Source organism: Lactuca serriola, chromosome 4, assembly GCF_051521515.1.
Source record: "Lactuca serriola cultivar US96UC23 chromosome 4, Lser_US96UC23_V15, whole genome shotgun sequence".
Lineage (NCBI taxonomy): Eukaryota > Viridiplantae > Streptophyta > Magnoliopsida > Asterales > Asteraceae > Lactuca > Lactuca serriola.
In genome coordinates, this window is record NC_136411.1 from 344,538,685 (window position 1) to 344,557,417 (window position 18,733).

Here is an 18,733-nt window from a genome sequence, read left to right on the forward strand (position 1 = left end):
TAACTTCTTCGTTATAACTCGGATTTTGGTATTCTTTATATCCCCGAAATCCTTGTTTCGACCACTACAACTTTATGTAAAGATATCGGGCTTATCTCACACTTTAATTTTGACGCTTATTTTTATTCTTAATTAATTAAGCCCTAATAATTAAACATAAAACACATAATTCACATAATATTCACATAATTCCTTTTCATTTCTTCAAAATGAGTTACAAAGGTTAACCTAGACTATCAACTCAATATAAATGTCTAGGCTAGAAACACGAGTGTTACAGATGAGGATCTGAGGGTAAACAGATCGCATTAAATGTGTTAATGCCTTTTTGGGGGTTCAGGTGACAGGAAGGTAAAAGGTTGAGTGGTTTGAAGTGGAGAATAAGAATAGCAACCGACGATATGATGTTTGCTTTTAAGAATAGTACAGTCATGGCTCGGGGATCAAGGTGAAAAGGATAAGAATTCCTAAAAGTAGTCGTTGCTGACGGTTCATCATAAAACCCTTTGGTATTCCGGATGAGTGAATCAGGGATGCTATGATCCGATAGGTGCAAGGGCAAATTCTGAATTTATTCTTTTGAGGCAGTCCCGGAGTGAGAAATATTCTGGAGCAAGTTTGTGGTTCCGGAGCAAGTTTTGAAAATCCGGAGCAAATTTTGAAAACCCGGAACAGGTTTTGAAAAACCGGAGCAAATTTGAAATTCCGGAGTGGATTTTCCGGAATTCCTTTATTGAGTGAGTTCCAAAATGGTGATGTGGATGATGGTCGATCTTGAAAGTTGCGATGAAGGGAATGAACTGTACATCTTAAAAACTCAAGGGATAATTAGTAATAAAGACAAGTAAAATGATCCTGTGTAGTCAGAGGGAAAATAGTTCCGAAAAAAAAATTGAGTTCAGAACATATTTTTCTTCTGAATACTTCTATCAAAGAGAACATGTTTCCTGAAAGAATTGTGGATCAGGCATCATCATACCCTTTTTGTTCATAAAACCATTAAATTTGGTTTCGTCTAATGCCTTAGTAAATACATCAGCAATTTGATCGTCAGATGGAACAAAAATACGTTCGATATTGCCATTTAGAACATGATCTTTAATAAAATGGTACCGGATGTCAATGTGCTTCGTCATGGAGTGCTGAATTGGATTGTGAGAGATTGCAATGGCATTTTGAGGGTCACAGTAGATGGGGATGCATTCAAATCGGTAACCATAATCCAAGAGTTGAGATTTCATCCAAAGAACTTGAGAAGTACAGCTGGCAGCAGCAATGTATTCGGCTTCAGTTATGGAGAGAGAAATGCAATTCTGTTTCTTGGATGACCAGCTGACTAGGCAACCACCTAGGAATTGACATCCTCCTGATGTGCTTTTCCTATTGAGTAGAAGACCACCGTATTTTGAATCCGAGTAGGCTTGCAGAAGGAAACTTTCATTTTCTGGATACCAGATTCCGAGATTCTTTGTTCCTTTGAGATATCTGAATATTTGTTTCACAGCCAAAAGATTAGACATTTTCGGATTGACTTGAAATCTGGCACATAAGCATGTTGAGAACATAATGTCCGATCGACTTGCAGTGAGATAAAGTAAGGATCCAATCATTCCACAATACTTCTTTTCATCTACAGAAACACCTGAAGGGTCAGCAAATATTTTGTGACTGAAGCCCATAGGTACCTTGGCTGAGGCACAGGTGTCCATAGAGTATTTCTTGAGAAGCTCAGAAATGTACTTCTCTTGGTGAATGAAAATGCGTTTGTTAGTTTGTTTGACTTGAAGGCCTAGAAAGAAGCTTAGTTCTCTGTTCATGCTCATCTGGAATCATTTGATCATTAAGTTAGCAAGGTCTTCAACCATGGATGAGTCCATAGACCCAAAAATAATGTTGTCCACATAAATTTGAACCAGCATGAGATGTCTTCCATTTGATCTTCTAAATAGAGTTGGATCTAGAATTCCTCTTTGAAAGCCAGAGCGCTTGAGAAATTCGGTGAGGGTCTCGTACCATGCGCAAGGAGCTTGCTTGAGGCCATAGACAGCCTTTCGGAGCTTGTGGCAATAGTTCGGAAATGAGAGATTGATAAAACCGGGAGACTGTTGAAGATATACTTCAGTGTCAAGTTCACCATTGAGGAAAGCACTTTTTACATCCATTTGGTAAACTTTGAATCTTTTGTGAGCAACATAGGAAAGGTAAATTCTGATAGCTTCAAGCCGTGCAATCGGAGAAAAGGTCTCATCATAATCTAGTCCTTCAATCTGGGTAAAGCTTTTGGCTACCAATCTTGCTTTATTTCGGATTATGACTCCAACATCATCAAGCTTGTTGCGAAATACCCATCTTGTGCCGACAATAGGGTGGTTTGGGGGAGGAGGAACAAGAGTCCATACTTGGTTTCAGGCAAATTCAGCCAGTTCTTCTTGCATGGCTATAATCCAGTCAGCATGCTCCAATGCTTCCTTAATGGATTTGGGTTCGATCATATTAATGAAGGCTGAGAAATGACATTCGTTTTGGATACTTGAAGCAAAGCGAGTTTGTACACCAGCATTGAGATTTCCAATCACTTGGTTTGGAGGATGATCCTTGGTCCAAACGTGCAATTTAGGAAGTTCTTGAGCAGTGGTCGAACCAATATCGACAATAGGATTGAGTTGCTCCCCCTGAATGATTTGAACTTGAGGATGATGCTCCCCCTGAACTTCAGAACCAGAGAGATTAACATCATCATCAAAAGGGAACTCAAAGAATTTTTCGTTGTCATCAATGTTGATTGGATTGGAGTCATCAAATTCAGCAGCTGCATCTTGGAAGCCATCCACATTTGATTCAAGAGAGGGATTTGCATTATTATTCTCCCCCTCAACCTGTGAATGTTGAAACGGTTCGGAATCAAATGGAGGCAGGCTCCGAAGTAGACCGGAGAGGTTGTGAGAAACTGGGGCTTCCGAAGGAGGAATTTGAATCAGAGATGGTTTTGATTGAGATTCGGAATCAAGAGAGGTTTCGGAAGGACCAAAGAGGGTTTCAAAGTCAACTTCGAGAATAGTTTGATGGTTCGGACATCCTGGCGGAGGAGCATGTAACGCCCGCGTTTCCAGGCTAGGCATTTTCGTTGATGTAATAGTCTAGGTTAACCCTTGTAAATCTTTTTGAAGTATTAATGATGAAATATTTGAGTATTATGTGAATTATGTGTATTTGTGTGCTTATTACTTAATTATAAAAATATAATTAATAAAGGATAAAAATAAGCGTCAAAATTAAAGTGTGAGATAAGCCTGATATCTTTACATAAAGTTTTAGTGGTCGAAACAAGGATTCCAGAGATATAAGGAATGCCGAAATCCGAGTTATAACGAAGAAGTTATGACCTGTCGAAGTTTCGCGACAGAACCGGCACGACGTCGAATGATGTGAAATATGAAATTTACGATAGAGCGATATCTAGCCTTAGTGATCTAAATGAAAGTCGTAGGGTTAGTTAAACCGAGAGCGTGCATGAAAAGAACGCCCAAATTTGACTTCGTATGAGGAAGTTATGATTTTTCGAAGTTTCGACTTAGCGGTATGCAGCCCGAATACTCGAAATGGAGATCGAGTGATATTTAGCCAAAATTTTCTAAATGAGAATTGAAGATCTCATTAATAGTAGTCCAACGATAAAAAGACAGACGAAAACGGAGTTCAGATGAAGGAGTTATGAATTTCGAACAGAGTTTCCTGTCCCGGCCTACTAAAAATACTATACAAGTAATATACTTATAATATATTAAAAATCAATTTAAATTAGCCAGTTGAGTCTAAACGAGAGTTTTAGAGCATAATCTCACCTTTGCGTCGATATAAAGAACATCGAAAACGGAGTTCGTATGCGAAAGTTATGAATTTATGAAGTTCGGGGCGCGAACCCCAAAGTTGTGTTAGAGACCACGACGTGGCAAATCTTCTGACACCTCCGGGAGTCCCCCAGACGCAACTTGCGATGACATGTGCAGTGACGACCAAGCCCACGACGTGGAAAAAGGATGCCACGACGTGGCAAGGGCCAAATTTGCCCTATAAATATATTTGAAAGGCCACCCGTTTAGGGTTGCTATTTTCTCTCCTCTCTCTCCCGTTTTACCTCAATTTACGTGCAAGAAATATCCTGAAGCAAGTCTCGAAGCCCCGAAGATCCCGAGAAGTGCAATTCCTGAGCCGAAGCTCTGCCCACGAGGAGTCCGGTTTTTGTGAAGATCTTCCAGATCTACCGAAGAATACTACTTCTACAAGCCGTAGTGCTGTCTGATCATCTTCTGATCAAGTGAGTGTGTAGTTACTTTCTTCTAACGTATAATTATGAAGTATTTTATACGAAATACGTGTTATGTGTATATTTTGTTGTTATATGTGTGAATGTATATTCACTTTCTTCTATCTCATGGATATGATTTATTCTCTATGAAATACGTGTTATGTGTATGTGTCTCATCTTTTATCTAGAATGTGTTTTGAATGAGCATACTATACAGGTTTTAAACTATGTATAAAAATATATTTTTTATCTACTAAAATGTTGGGTAGAACATGGGTAGATAGTTGTCTTGTGATAAAAAGATGAGAGGTCTCGATGTTTTTGATTTAGTCATCTAGCGGAGTTTAGATGACGACCACATACTTTTCTAGACAGTCCTGTGGAACGCTAGCAGGCTCGCCACCTGTAGGTGTTAATGAACTTGGGTGTTCATTCGTTGTACTCCATCCCACTCATGGTTGCCTTATTTGACTTATATTGCTGAGGAACCCCCGAAGCATGTGTTGTCGCCCCGATGAAATATTCTTAGACTAGGTCCCTTATGTTAGTTGTCTTAGGGATGTAAAGTGAGAATAACGAGAATGGGTAATTGGGTTATTGTTGGTTGTGGAATTAAATATAATTATTTATTGTAGGTTGAAAACCCTATATGCTCACCAGGCTCCCAAGCCTGACCCACTCACTTTCTTTGTATTATAGGTAGTGGCGCCAGAGCATAAGTTGGATGACTTGTCAAGTTATTTTTGGATTATAGACCTGTTGTTGTAAATAACTGTTGTAAGGTCTATATTGAAATGTTTATGCTTTTGGTCTGTTTATCGGAACATGACATCCCGAGTATTGTAATATAATGAAAAATACATTTCTTTAAGAAATGATTTGGTAAATCTTATTTTATCATATTTTGTTTTGGGAACGAATTCCGCAACTCTTTTAATCAAAGGATTACTCTGAAATTATTTTAAAAGCATAAATTAAACCGGTCTTTTCTGGCCGTGATTTTGGGGATGTCACAGAGCATCAGACTCCATGATGTGAGTTATGACGTGAGATGGGCCAGAATTCCGAACAAAGTTGTCATCAAAGGTAACATCAAAGCTTTCTTCTAGAACACGAGTTCTTCAGTTGAGAACTCTGTAATCCTTGGATCTAGAAGAGTACCCAAGAAAGATAGCTTCATCAGCTTTAGGTTGGAATTTTGTAAGCTGATCACGGTTGTTTTTGATGAAGCATCTGCATCCGAAGACATGTAGGAACGAGATTGTGGGCTTTCGACCATTCATTGCTTCATATTGTGTCATGTTGAGACGTCGATTGATGATGCTTCGATTTTGAGTGAAACAAGCAGTGGATACAACTTCAACCCAAAGATAAAGTGGTAGGTTTGCATAGTTCAACATTGATCGAGCAGCTTCAACATGTGTTCTATTACGTCTTTCAACTACACCATTTTGTTGTGGAGTGTAAGGAGCTGAGAGGTTGTGATTGATTCCTTTTTCTATGAGAAACTTCTCAATGGTGGAGTTAACAAATTCCCAACCATTATCACTTTGGATTCTTCTGACCGGGAGTTTGATAAGAACTTCTATTCCTTTGATAAAATTGATGAGCTTAGAGTCTAAAATTGATGAGCTCAGAGGCTGTTTCGGATTTCAGCCTTAGGAAGAAGACCCAGGTGAACCTTGTAAAGTCATCAACAATCACAAGAATGTATTTCTTATGATGAAGACTTTCTACAGTGGATGGTCCACAAAGATCAATGTGTAGAAGTTCCAATGGATTTTTCGATGATGACAGGATGACCCTTCTTTGATTGCTTACCACACTCACATGCAGAACATAAATGATCATTTTCGAACTTGAGAAGAGGTAAACCTCTTACCATTTCACCTGATACAAGATCATTCATGTACCGAAAGTTCAGATGTGCGAGCCTTTGGTGCCATAACCAGCTGACATCAGGAACAACTTTGGAGAGAAGGCAGAGTTGCGGTTTGCCAATAATCATATTGATGTCAAGTGGGTACATGTTTTTGTTGCGAAGAGACTTTATCAAACATTCTTTTCGGTCTTCAGTCATCACATAGCTATATTTTTTACAAAATTCCACACGTCGGCTTGAGTCAGTGAGCTGAGCAACACTTATCAAATTATGTTTCAAGTCAGCTACATAAGCAACATGTGAAATAGAGAAGTTTCCATTGGCGAGAGTTCCATAACCACGAATCTGAGAATTGGAGTTGTTGCCATACGTCACATAGCCAGCATTTGGAGATAGCTTTAAATCACATAGAAAATCCTTCTTCCCCGTCATGTGCATGGAGCAAGCACTATCAATATACCATATTGTTTCTTGCTCCGAAGCACAGAGTGCTTGCAAAATTAGTGAACAATGGAGCTTTTAGGCTCCGAGTTAGACTTTGGGACATATGCATGGACTTTGGAATTTGATTGTTACTTTGGAACAACTACGTGTTTCTTGGTGAGATTTATTGAGTGCTTTGGAAAAAGACAGAATGCTAATGTATTTTAATCTATCCAATAGTCATATTCAACTACTTGTGGGTTAGGAACTGACTTCTTCGGAGCTTTGGTATCCGAAGGATTGACACTATTGTTATCTCGGAGACAGTTGTTTTGTTAACAGATGTTTTGATTTTCCACACAAGATTTTTGTTTGAAGATTTTGACACAATGGTTTTTGAACTTATGGATTTGTTTGATGACACACTGTTCTTTGAAATTCTTGGTTTAAAAATTATGCCATCAAATTTTGCAATAAAGACAGATGAAACATTTTGAGGTGTAGGTGAAGTATTTCAGATGGTTTTGACATTGACATTAACATGAGCTAGAAAGGACATCCTTAGATTCCGAATGAGCAAAAGGTTCGGAAGGTTTTTTCAGGATCCTAGTAGGAACTGTCACACCCCGAAACCGATGGCAAAAACGTTCCGGGGCGGAGGACGTCATGTAAAGTATCACAACCAATGTACATAGTAAGCGTAGAAAACACAACCATTACATTACATAGAAGTATTTACATTTGTTTGAAAGTAAAGTTATACATGATTATAGATATATATACATCCAAAATGAACAAAAGTAAAGACGAGACTGCTATACGCTCCATCTTCTCCAAAAGGTCGCGGGGTACCTGTCTAATGTTGACCTGAGAATACAAGCAGTTTTGAAAATATAAGCATAAAGCTGGTGAGTTCATAAGCGGTTTGTTTCTGAAAATGAACAAGTTTCCTTTGGTTTTCTGAAAAAGTTGTTATCCAAGAAAATTCCATATTTTCCTATAAGTAAAGTTTAGTTATCCGTTTGTTATACAATCTGGTTATGAACAGGTTGTTATCCCAGGAAAAACCCTTATTTTCCTTAAAAGTTTGTAGTTGGTTATCGATTCAGAATACAAGATACAAGTATCTACCATACTTAAAGTGTTTGTGTGAAGTTTCCTGAAAGCCTGGTTATCCTTGAAAAGTACATTAGTTTTAACACGTATATAAATCTAATAAGTAAGTAGAAAAGTTTTCATAATCTAAGTTGCGAGTTCCATAACCATACAATAGACTAGATAAGGCTCGGAACGGGGCCAATATCGTTTTATGACTTTTGTCGCCCTTGGACCTTTCGGTCCGACTGTAGCTAGCAGCCAGGTGCGGGGTAGTCAATCCCATATAGATCTATACACTCAAGTCACGTTCTCTCTCCAGGAGATTCTGGTTATAGGGGTAGTCCTACACACTACAAGAAAAAGACCCTTTTACGAAGCGCAAACCACGACACTCATTGATTTATGTTACATAAAGGAGAGTGACATTAAAAGAGTGTCATCTCTTAAAATTTTTTATTGATTTAGGTCTCGCATTATTGTGTGCCTTTAAATTAATGTCTTATGTAAAAAAAGAAAAAAAAAACGGAGGGCACTTGTGCATCCTCTGTGAATGTCGTTTTATATTTTTTTTTAAGAAACGCACGCCTCTCTTCCTAGAGGGAAAATGAAATCCCTAAAATTTTTAAACCCCGCTTTCTTCTCCTACATTTCTTTTTGATATGTTCTCTGATATCTCCTCTGCTTCGTCTCCGCCCCTCACCCACCTCCACTACCTCCCACCCACACTGACTCTTCAGGCCTGCACGACGACGATGTACTGGCCTTATCGACCAACACTTCATCCAACATCACCATTGGTAGCTCTCTCACCCCCATCCTCACTGTTAAACCTTGCAAAATCCTATATAATATTCCGACGACAATCACATTCCGACGAGCCCTTAATAGGTGGCGTCTCCGGTGGAAATAAAAGGTGAAATTGAAAACTCCCTATAATTAAGAGAGAGAGAGAGAGAGAGAGAATAAATAAAAATGGGAATCGAATTCGGGGAGTCCTCTGTTGTCGGACGTCTCAAGACGAGCAGTCGTAGAGAAGATGTCGGTCTAGCTACCACCCCAACCAGTACCTCCAACTATCTACGCCAGCGGTACCTGTTCAAGGTCGTATCAGAATACAACTTTCACCCTAAATTCAAATGAGAGAAGCGCAGATGGATGACCAGTATACTTCTTTCGCCCTAAATTCAAAGTTAGGGCTATATTTACTATGTTGTATAGTAGTTGCACTTCGATTGGATCACATATAAACAAGAGGATCATAATACAACTGCTAAATTGAATACGTTGATGTTCAATTCACTGAAGGCGATACCTGTTCAAGGTCGTATCTATCAAGAGAAAGAATCACCACAATTTATCGCTATTTTCTAGCCGATGGTTCTTTTCAAGGTACGATTGTAAAACATTCATTTGATTTGTGAATCAAATCTCTTTTCTTCTGTTATGGAATTTGACAATGAGTCCACAGTAGCTAAAAATATGGATGTTAAAAGAAAATCAAACTAAGATTTAAGTCTTTGAGGTTTTTTATGAATCATAATGTTTTCATGGATATTCCAACAAGGCAGATGAGTCCACAGTAGCTGAAAAGCAACCATATAAGGAAACCCCATTTCTGACCTTCTTCAGGGAACTGTAATAATGATGATTTAAACAGAATCTTCTCATCAAAACTTTTCACTTAAACTAATAGTTGAAGGAAGTAAAAAGATTATACGTACACAGTCTCTTGCACTACTGAACCATAGAGATTCTTCAATTGCAGTTGTAAAAGATAGTAAGGTAAGTGTTGATGGTTTGTGTATGAAGAATCAAGCATCTACCAAAAGTATCTTGAAAAAATTCAATGATTTGGATCCCAATAATGAGATACTTATGAGTTTAATGAAAGAAATTAGAGCTGAAATGATGGCTTCAAAGTTGAGTTCATCTGAGTCTGTGACTTCAATTAGAGCCGAAAGTATGATTTTATTTCTTACTGATACTTGGTTTCTTAATTAACTTGATGCAGCTCTTATTAGCGGAGTAACATTAGGCTTTATAAACCCTAGTCTGGGATGCCTTGCTCACAAATATCATGTAGCAAAATTTAGCACTTGTGGGATATTTCTCATATCAGGTTATTACATGAAAGAAAGTCATGCTTTAAGTTATTCATCAATATGGAAAATATTTTATGTCTTTCTGGTTATTAAACCATTTAAACATTTTAATCTACTTATAATTTGTTATTTCCATATACAGGACTCACACTGCACAGTGAAGAAGTAGGTGCAGCTGTTGCAGCATGGGCAGTTGGACTTTATGGGCTTGTATGAACTAAAATTTATAAAATTTCCATCAAAGTTATAGGTTCATTCCGTTCACTCTCCCTTTTTAAATAACTATAGGAAATTAGACTAATTTAAAATTTTTGAAATCATCAAAGGCTTATATTTTGTTGCTGACTACCCTTTTTTAAAAATCATCCTGCATTTTAACCTTCAACCTCAATAGTTTGTAATAGGTCTGGTTTTATAAAAGGACCATGCAACATGTTTCATTCATTGATGTGCTATTATCTTATCTTTGCACATGTATCCAACCAAGCTTTGTTATTTTCTCTATGTTCATTTCAACCTGTCACCAAGTCGAACTTCAACATCATATAAGAATAACTACCTTTTTTCATTTTTTATCTTTCTCCAAATCAGAAAACTGATTAAGAAACTAAGCTCTCTAAAACAAGGATTGGAAATGAAGGTAAACTTTTTAACTCTATTGACATTTGGAATCCGACATTACCTCTTCAATGCTACAATTACATGTTTGCCTCTTTTTCTTTTCAGCTACTAGATTGGATTCAGCACAAGTTTCACCAGAATAACAATGAGCACCTAATAAAGGAATTTGCTCCAAGTAAGTCATGCATCTTCAACTCTCACATGTTTATGTTTTATAACCATATCATTTTACACATTCTTTATTAATGAACAGGGAACTCATGTGCGTTTCTTACGGATTTACAATACTATCCTAAATCACCGTACTGTTACTCCAAGGCTCAAAGCAATAATAAACAAAGAGAGAAGCATTTTCGTAAATCATTTGCATGCATAGAGACTGCTACATCAGACTAAGAGGAACCATCTGGTGAAGTACTCTTCCATAGATTCCTGGCAATTGGGACTCTTGCTATTACTGAACCAGAAACACCAACATTTGCCACCTTTGTTGAGAATATTACATGGAAAGAAACTGAAGCAACTGAGAACGAACTGAACCTTATCAATGGTGAGTTAGAAAAGGTGCTAAGAACTGAAGGAAAGGAAGAAGAAGAAAAGGAAGATGGAGCAGTTGTTTGTCCACTACAGACGTATCTGTTAAGTTCGGTAATTGGATTGCCTGAAACAACAACGGGAAAGAAAGAACATCGAGCATCACTTGGAGAGCTCTTTTAGAGAACTAAAATGGAAGAAAAAGAAACTGCTGGACCTAAAAACAATGATGGAGAAAAGAGAAAGGAGAAATTTGTTGTCCATTTGATGAAAAAGATACTAATAGGAAGAACCCTTTATCCTGGGTCGGCTGATAAAAAACCAAAACCAGGCAAGGTATGTACATTAATCTATTGTTTTAGTAAAAAGTGTTAAATGATTAGTTGAGTATATATCCTTGCATGTTTTTTTTAATGTGGGTGGGGCTTTTTATAGCTCCAACGAATGTTCCATAAGAAATTTCACCCTGAAACTGTTGCACCTAAGTCTGACCATCTCACATTATTTCCTCTGGTGGATACTTCTGTTTATGGTAGTGGGTTTCAACAGGTGAGTCAAAAACTCAAAATGTGGTGCTTTTAGAATCTCTAGCTATTGTGGTTTCTTGATGGATTTATGGACCTTTGTAGATTGAAAGTCGAGCACATAGGCGTGGTCAAACTAAAGTAGTCAATGTTTATATATTTTGTGCCAAGGTGAGATACATTACTTACTCGTCTATCCATATAGTTTTTGGTCCACTTATGATTAAGTGTTTTGAACTATCAATGGCTGTTTTTTATGTTTATTTCAGAACACTCCAGATTAGTCTCACTGGAGAAAATTGAATAGAAGTCTGCATCGTACTTCATCTAGTATAGATGGGAAGCATGATTCATTGAAGGAGATCATGGTATGGTATCTTTTCTTTATTATATTTTGGAATTTACTTTTAGGATTACATGTTGATTCATCTTTAGGAGTTAGTGGACCAAATACATTTAGGTTGCTGGGAAATTTTAAAAGAGAAAGGAACTGTCACATTTTAAAGTGAACACTCTCTTCAGAACTCATGGATCACTTGTTTATTTTGCATGTTTTGTGGAACATATCTACTTTTGAAACTTGATATTCACTTTGTTAGATAGTTTATCATATGTTTTCTTGTGATTCTGCAGGTCGGCAATGTTTCTTTACTTGAAACAGTTGAAGAAAGAGAAGGGGATGAATATTTGTTCATTTAAGGGGAATGTAATGATGAATCTTATGGCAATGAGCTAGTGAGATGCTCTCAGTATTCACATAGTGGACAGATTCAGCAGATTCTTCACACACTTCATGAGAAGGTGAGATGTGTAATTTGATAGAAAAACCAAGTGAAGAGGGCCCTGTTGTCCAGGATGAAGATGAAATAGGTTGCATCTCATCACATTCTCTTCGCTTTGAGGTAAAGAACTGATATTAAATTCATAGCCCAAACGAAAAAAGAAAAAGGAAATGGTAATTGTTTATAGTTGATTTGTTTTTTTCCAGGTCAGCAAATACACAGGAAGAATCCACTTGTATTCATGTATCCAAGGAGTAGAAACATGGCCTACCTTATTGTTTAAAAATTTCAAACCGGAGGAACTTGAGACAAAAGATCCAGACAAAGGCAGTACACAAACTTTAACTAGAGGGGCCTAAATGTATGAACGCACATAGTTGAGGGTGGTATTTAAAATTATTATTATCCAACAGGGTTTGCTAAAAGGAGGAAGTAAATTTTTTTTATTTAAAAAAAAATGATAAATCCTTTCTGTGATTTTGTGTAGACTTGAAAAGGTCATCAGTGATCCTACAGAGGGGAATGCATGGCATGCAGACCACATTGTGCTAGTATATCGAGGGGGAGGTAAATTGAAATCTTCTACAATTTCTTTTATGGCTTTCTCTCCTTAAACCCTGAAAAAGCCTCTGTTTCTGGGTTCTTTGGAAGATGTTTAGGTTATTACTAGTGGCTCTTCATTTGATCGAGGTAGGTGAGTATTTTACAATCCCTCTCAACAAGATAGAAGACTTTGGTGCTCATAATACAAACAGGTGAGTCATATGGAGAACTGTATTGAGTTCATGTTTTGATTTCTATTCTTAGTCGAATTATTGGGAAAACTAACAATATCGAGTTTAAAGGTTATAGATTAAGCCAAAAGTAAATTAGAGAACACATGTTGCTACTTTTGCGGTGTTGATTGGAAGCAAAATGATAATCAATCCAAACAAACAAATCTAAAGACATCAACAAATCCGCTCACATTTTCTTTTATATAGAACAAATTTTTTGAGTTAATACACACTCTATATTCTCATAATTGCACTTTCTTGAGAAAAAGGGGGGAAAGTTGGATGAGTTGGATGACTTTGGGAGTTAATACACACTCTATATTGATGGTTGGCTAAATACATGTGAAGAAAGAATTGACACCTTATCTTCCTCTATTTCAGAACATAACTGATACTAGATGCAATCCGTGAAATTGAGGAAGAAGATAGAGAAGCTGTGATATTAGTTCTAGACTTTGACATCCAGGTAATCTATTTTCTATGAAAAAGACATGAATGCCCTTCTCATGTTCATGTTTGTCTGTTTTGTTTTGATAACATGTGATTGGGTTGCAGATGCTAACATGGGAAAATCTACCAATACTAAGAAACTAGGAGGTGTATCGCATGTCTTTTGTTTCAAGTATTTCTTAGACATTTGATAGATGTTGTGAATATCAAGAAAAGTTTGCATTCTTTCCTATGATTGATCCACTAGATGCATACTATTTGCTCAATCCAGGTGGCGACCTTCCTAGCACACAAGCTGCATTCTTTCCAACATTCTTTATATATGAACCAAAGGTTGCATCTAGGGTCATCGCCATGTGGAACATATGTGGATGATTCTGATGTTGTATGTTTATGCTGACGGTTGATAAACACATTTTTGATCCCCATCTTATTTGTAACATCGAATATATAAGCAACAATCATTTACTGCAAAGCATGGGCCCCTTATCTAATTATTATTATTATTATTATTATTATTATTATTATTATTATTATTATTATTATTATTATTATTATTATTATTTCTATTATTATTATACTGTCAACAATTACTATTTTCTTAAGCATGTTCTTATTTTCTTTCTAAATGACAGATCACCATGCTCCCGAAGAAACCTATAGATGGAGCTCATGAGATACAAAGTTACTGCCTTGGCCATACAGAGTGAGTGAGTTACTGGAAACGCCATAGTTGATTGCTCAATAAGTTTGACATGGTTTATAAACTTTGACATGATGTGTCTATTATTGTTAAAATTATACTCTTGTCGTTTAATTAGTAGTGATGGTGGGCCACCTAGGTGGTTTTGCCCTGTTGCCTATAACAGGCCTCTAAAAGATTCTCATGTTCATATGTATTTCCCTGGTAATTTGTGTTTGGTTATAAAATTACACAAATTACCATTTTACCCCTACAAGATATGTTTATATTTACTTACTAATTGGATGTGATACTTTGTGTTGGGTTTGGACATTCTTTCTTATAAAATTTTGTTTTATAGAATCTTTAATAGGAGTATGTAAATGTTTGCTTAAAATTTTGGTGTCTTGGGACTTCCTGCGGATCATATTCAACATTTCAGCTTGTTACCAGGTAATTAATTAACTGTCTCTATCTACATGCTCTTTCACTTCACCATTGTATCTATTTTTCTTTAGTAAAAAATATTAGGTAAAATCATGGTGTGTTGTTATGAAACAAATAGGCAGGACAAACATACGGATGAAAGTGGAAATCCCACAAGATACAGAGCTTGAGGAGCCGCTAGATGAAGCTTGTATATGGCGCCAAACAAGAGGCACCGCCACTGAAACTTTAGGAGCAGAGAAGGTTCAATTACAATTTACAAATCTGCCCTTCTGTTTTCTAAAATATTTTATTAATCCAAAAGTATCATATCTGTGAAACTTAACAGCAGTTGTTGGTCTTCCTCTTGGTGATCCATGAATGAAGTGGCTAACTTGCATCATGTAATAACATTTTAGGCGAAGATGTAGGTATACGTTTTTTTAATGAATAATGTAATCTTATGTATGAATATGAAATAAAGTTTGTTATTTAGTATGTGATAATCATGTACAGGGAGAAAACAACTTTTATTGATTTGTTTTATCTTTCCATGGATCAACTATTTGTATGACATTAAATTTTATGCAATGGATTGTATTTTTTATATATTGTAATTTATTTTTTTGTTATGAGACATTAAATGCAAATTTAATTTAAAAATTAGTAAATCTATAAATAATATTTTTTTAAACATTTAAAATTACGATACGCAAAAATGTGTGTCATCTTCATTTATGACATGACCTTTCTTGACAGGGCCTTCCTTGATACGCATTGCGTGTCATAAACACGCGCGTCGTAAGGTTACGACACGCAATTGCACGTCGTCTTCCTTTATTACAGGACCTTCATTGATACGCATTGCGTATCATAATTGTGCGTCGTAAATGCGCGTCGTAAATGCGTGTCGTAAATGTGCGTTGTCTCTCTTTATGACAGGGCCTTCCTTGACGCGCATTTGTGCGTCGTCTGAGCATTTTACGACGCGCAATGAGCGTCGTAAAAGGCTATTTTTCTAGTAGTGACACTCTCGTAACTAGGGGGAGTGTTACAAGGACGTGTCTCCAATCTTAAGATTAATGAATTAAAAGATAATAAAACGGGAAATTCTGTTTTATTAGTCCTTCACTCTCGTATCTAAGGGGAGTGTTATCAAGGACGGGTCTAAAGTTCTAAGTTTTAATGTAATTAGTCCTTCACTCTCGTATCTAAGGGGAGTGTTATCAAGGACGGGTCTAAAGTTCTAAGTTTAATGTTATTAGTCCTTAATTCTCGTATCTAGGGGGAGTGTTATCAAGGACATTTCAAAAGTACTAAGCTAATGCTTTTAACAATAATGATGTGGAAAATCATTTGTGAAAATAAAATATAACATTTTATAACGGGTTTCACAAACAATTTGAAATCTAACTCTGCAAGTTAAACGGTTGGTTAATACGGTTTTCAGTGTTAAAAGCATACAGAATATGAAAACATTTCAAATGAAATAATAAGTTTGAGTACAAGATTTCCTTGTACTTTTGCTTGTATTCCCCCTGAAAACATTAAAAACACGGAAAAAGGTGTAGGGGGTATGAACTCACCACACGAGAAATGTGTCGGCTAGGACGCTAAGTGTCAGTTCAGGGCTTGATTACACGCGAGGTTCCTATGTAATATGAAGAGATACACAAATGTATCTAATTAGACTTTGAACTACTAATTAGATAAGAATACACACTCTGAGGCACGAAAACACTTCATTTCAAGTGTTAGGAGTGATCCGGGTAGCATCTAAGGGGGTGTATGGCCTAGACATGGAGTTTTCTCTTCAAGAGTAAACTCCTAATGGATATTACGACCCTAAGACCATATCCCCATGATTTTACGGCCGTAAACTCATGGGTGGTGGGTTCTTGGTTGCTAAATGGTCTTACAACACTTGTGGGATGATGCTAGGCTTAGGTCTAAGGCATTGGAAGGGGACTTGATCAACATATGGACCATTTAAGGAGTTTACATCTGTAAACTAGGATTTTATGGCCGTGAACTCTCACATACTCATTCCTTATGTGTTTTGGTGTCCCTAGGTTAAGTACAAGTGGTTCTAGTCCAAAGTACAAGTCATGGAAGGAAGTTAGGGCACCATTTGACCAACTTATAGGAGTTTACGGCCCAGGAACCATTCCTTGGGGGTTTTACAGCCTTAATCTCCTAAGGGGATGGTTTCTTTCATGTTTAAGGTCCCTAACACAATGGTGGATGGTTCTAGACATTATTCCAAGGCTTATGAGGTGTTTAAGGGACATCTTAACACCTTAAAAGGTGTTTGCAGCCTAAGAAAGGGTGTTTACGGTCCAAGCATGTTCTTGGGCCTTAAACTCATGTTTACCCCTCAAATGTTAAGGTTTTGGTGTTCTAAGTCCAATCTTGTAAGCCCCTAAGTCATATCTAAGCTTCAGAAGTGTTTTGGAAGGGTTTTGGGGCTTCAAAACCCCATTTATGTGTGTTTGCGGCGTGGGGCTGTTCCTGGGCTGTAAACACATGTTCTTGGTCCTTTTGAATCATTTAAACACGAACTTGAAAGCTAAACATGATACACTATGAGCTAGGATGGATTACATACCTATGTGGAGCTTGAAATAGGTGATTTTGGATCAAAGGTTTGGATTGAAGAGAGAGAGAGAGAGAGAGAGAGAGAGAGAGAGAGAGAGAGTAGAAAAGCTTCAAATGAAGTTCTTTCACCTTTAAATAGGGTTATATTTTGAGGCTCGGAGGAAATCTACCCGATACTGACGTTGAACAAGACTTTTGGTCGTACCTGATTTAGTTGTTGTAACCCGACGTAGTCGAAACTAAAAATTTTCTAAAGAATAATTTGGGATGTGTTCATGTGTTTCTAATGAGTTTGGATACTCACGAGGTCATAATAAAAGCCTTAAATTAAATGAGCTAATTCAAAATGTTAACGGAAAAATTGAAAGACAAACGGGTTTTACTGACGGGAATGGGTTACCGCTACGGAATAATTTATGGGTTGTCACATTATCCCCCCGTTAGAGGGAATTTCGTCCCTAAATTTAGAATTAAGGCATAATCGTGGGTTTAAAAAGAGATGTGGATATTTCCGTTTTATCGAGTCTTTGCGCTCCCAAGTGAACTCGGGTCCCCGCTTGGCATGCTAGCGAACCTTCACTATCGGGATGCGGCTTTGTTTCATACGTTTAATCTCTCTATCCATGATTTCGATTGGTTCTTCCATGAAGTTTAGACTTTCGTTGATCTCGGTCTCATCAAAGGGATTACTAGGGTTTCATCGGATAGACACTTTTTAGGATTATAGACGTGGAATACAGGATGGATGTTGCTAAGTTCTGAAGGTAGTCGGAGTATGTAGGCTACGGGATCGATCCTAACGAGGGTCTCGAAAAGTCCTATATACCTCGGGTTAAGTTTTCCACGCTTTCCAAGGCGTATCATGCCTTTCCAGGGTAAGACCTTCATCAGGACACAATCTCCAACAAAAGGGTACACCTTTCTGTGTCGGAGTGGTTAGGGGTTAGGCGATTCTGGAAAAATTCTGGATGAACCTGTGATAGTAGCCAGCGACACCCAAGAATTTGACGGATTTCTGTGGGTGTCTTTGGTGCCGACTAATTCTCTATCGCCTGGATTTTGGACGGGTCCATGTGTATGCCTTCCTTGCTTACCATGTGACCAAGGAAAGTGGTTAGACCGAAGGGCATCACTACGAACTCGTAGTGATCATATCGTGTCCTAAATGCTTTCTTGGAAACATCATTCTCATGAACTCGAAGCTAACGGTACCCTGATCTAAGGTCTATCTTCGAGAAGTAGCTGGCTCCCTGAAGTTGATCGAAGAGGTCATCTATTCGAGGAAGAGGATATCAGTTTTTGACGGTTTATTTGTTCAACTCACAATAGTCGATACACATTCGAAAGGAACAAACAATATCGGGGCTCCCCAGGGTGAGGAACTCGGTCTGATGAACCCTTTGCGGAGTAGCTCATTAAGCTGACTAGATAACTCCTGCATTTCTGCTGGCGCTAACCAATAGGAAGATTTGGCTACAGGATTTGCTCCAGGAATTAGGTCGATGCGAAACTCGACTTGACGTTCGGAA

At 37.5% G+C, this 18,733-nt stretch overlaps 1 protein-coding gene and 1 pseudogene across 1 annotated transcript; one reads left to right on the plus strand and one right to left on the minus strand.

The window, feature by feature from the left end:
- Nucleotides 1-929: 929 nt before the first annotated feature.
- Nucleotides 930-1,679, minus strand: LOC145099648 (secreted RxLR effector protein 161-like). The gene is made up of 2 exons (XM_079037183.1): nucleotides 1,262-1,679; nucleotides 930-1,096 (listed from the first exon to the last, which is right to left on the minus strand). The coding sequence occupies exons 1-2, from the start codon at nucleotides 1,677-1,679 to the stop codon at nucleotides 930-932; spliced, it is 585 nt and encodes a 194-aa protein (XP_078893309.1).
- Nucleotides 1,680-6,698: 5,019 nt separating this feature from the next.
- Nucleotides 6,699-12,189, plus strand: LOC145099649 (protein LAZY 1-like; annotated as a pseudogene).
- The last annotated feature ends 6,544 nt before the right edge of the window (nucleotides 12,190-18,733 follow it).

Excerpts from the sequence above, each read along its gene's own strand:
- LOC145099648 (XM_079037183.1), bottom strand. The coding sequence starts at position 1,679 with ATGGGCTTCAGTCACAAAATATTTGCTGACCCTTCAGGTGTTTCTGTA. Across the intron at positions 1,097-1,261 it reads ATACATTGCTGCTGCCAGCT|ATCATGTTCTAAATGGCAAT; the intron begins GTACTTCTCAAG and ends ATTTTATTAAAG.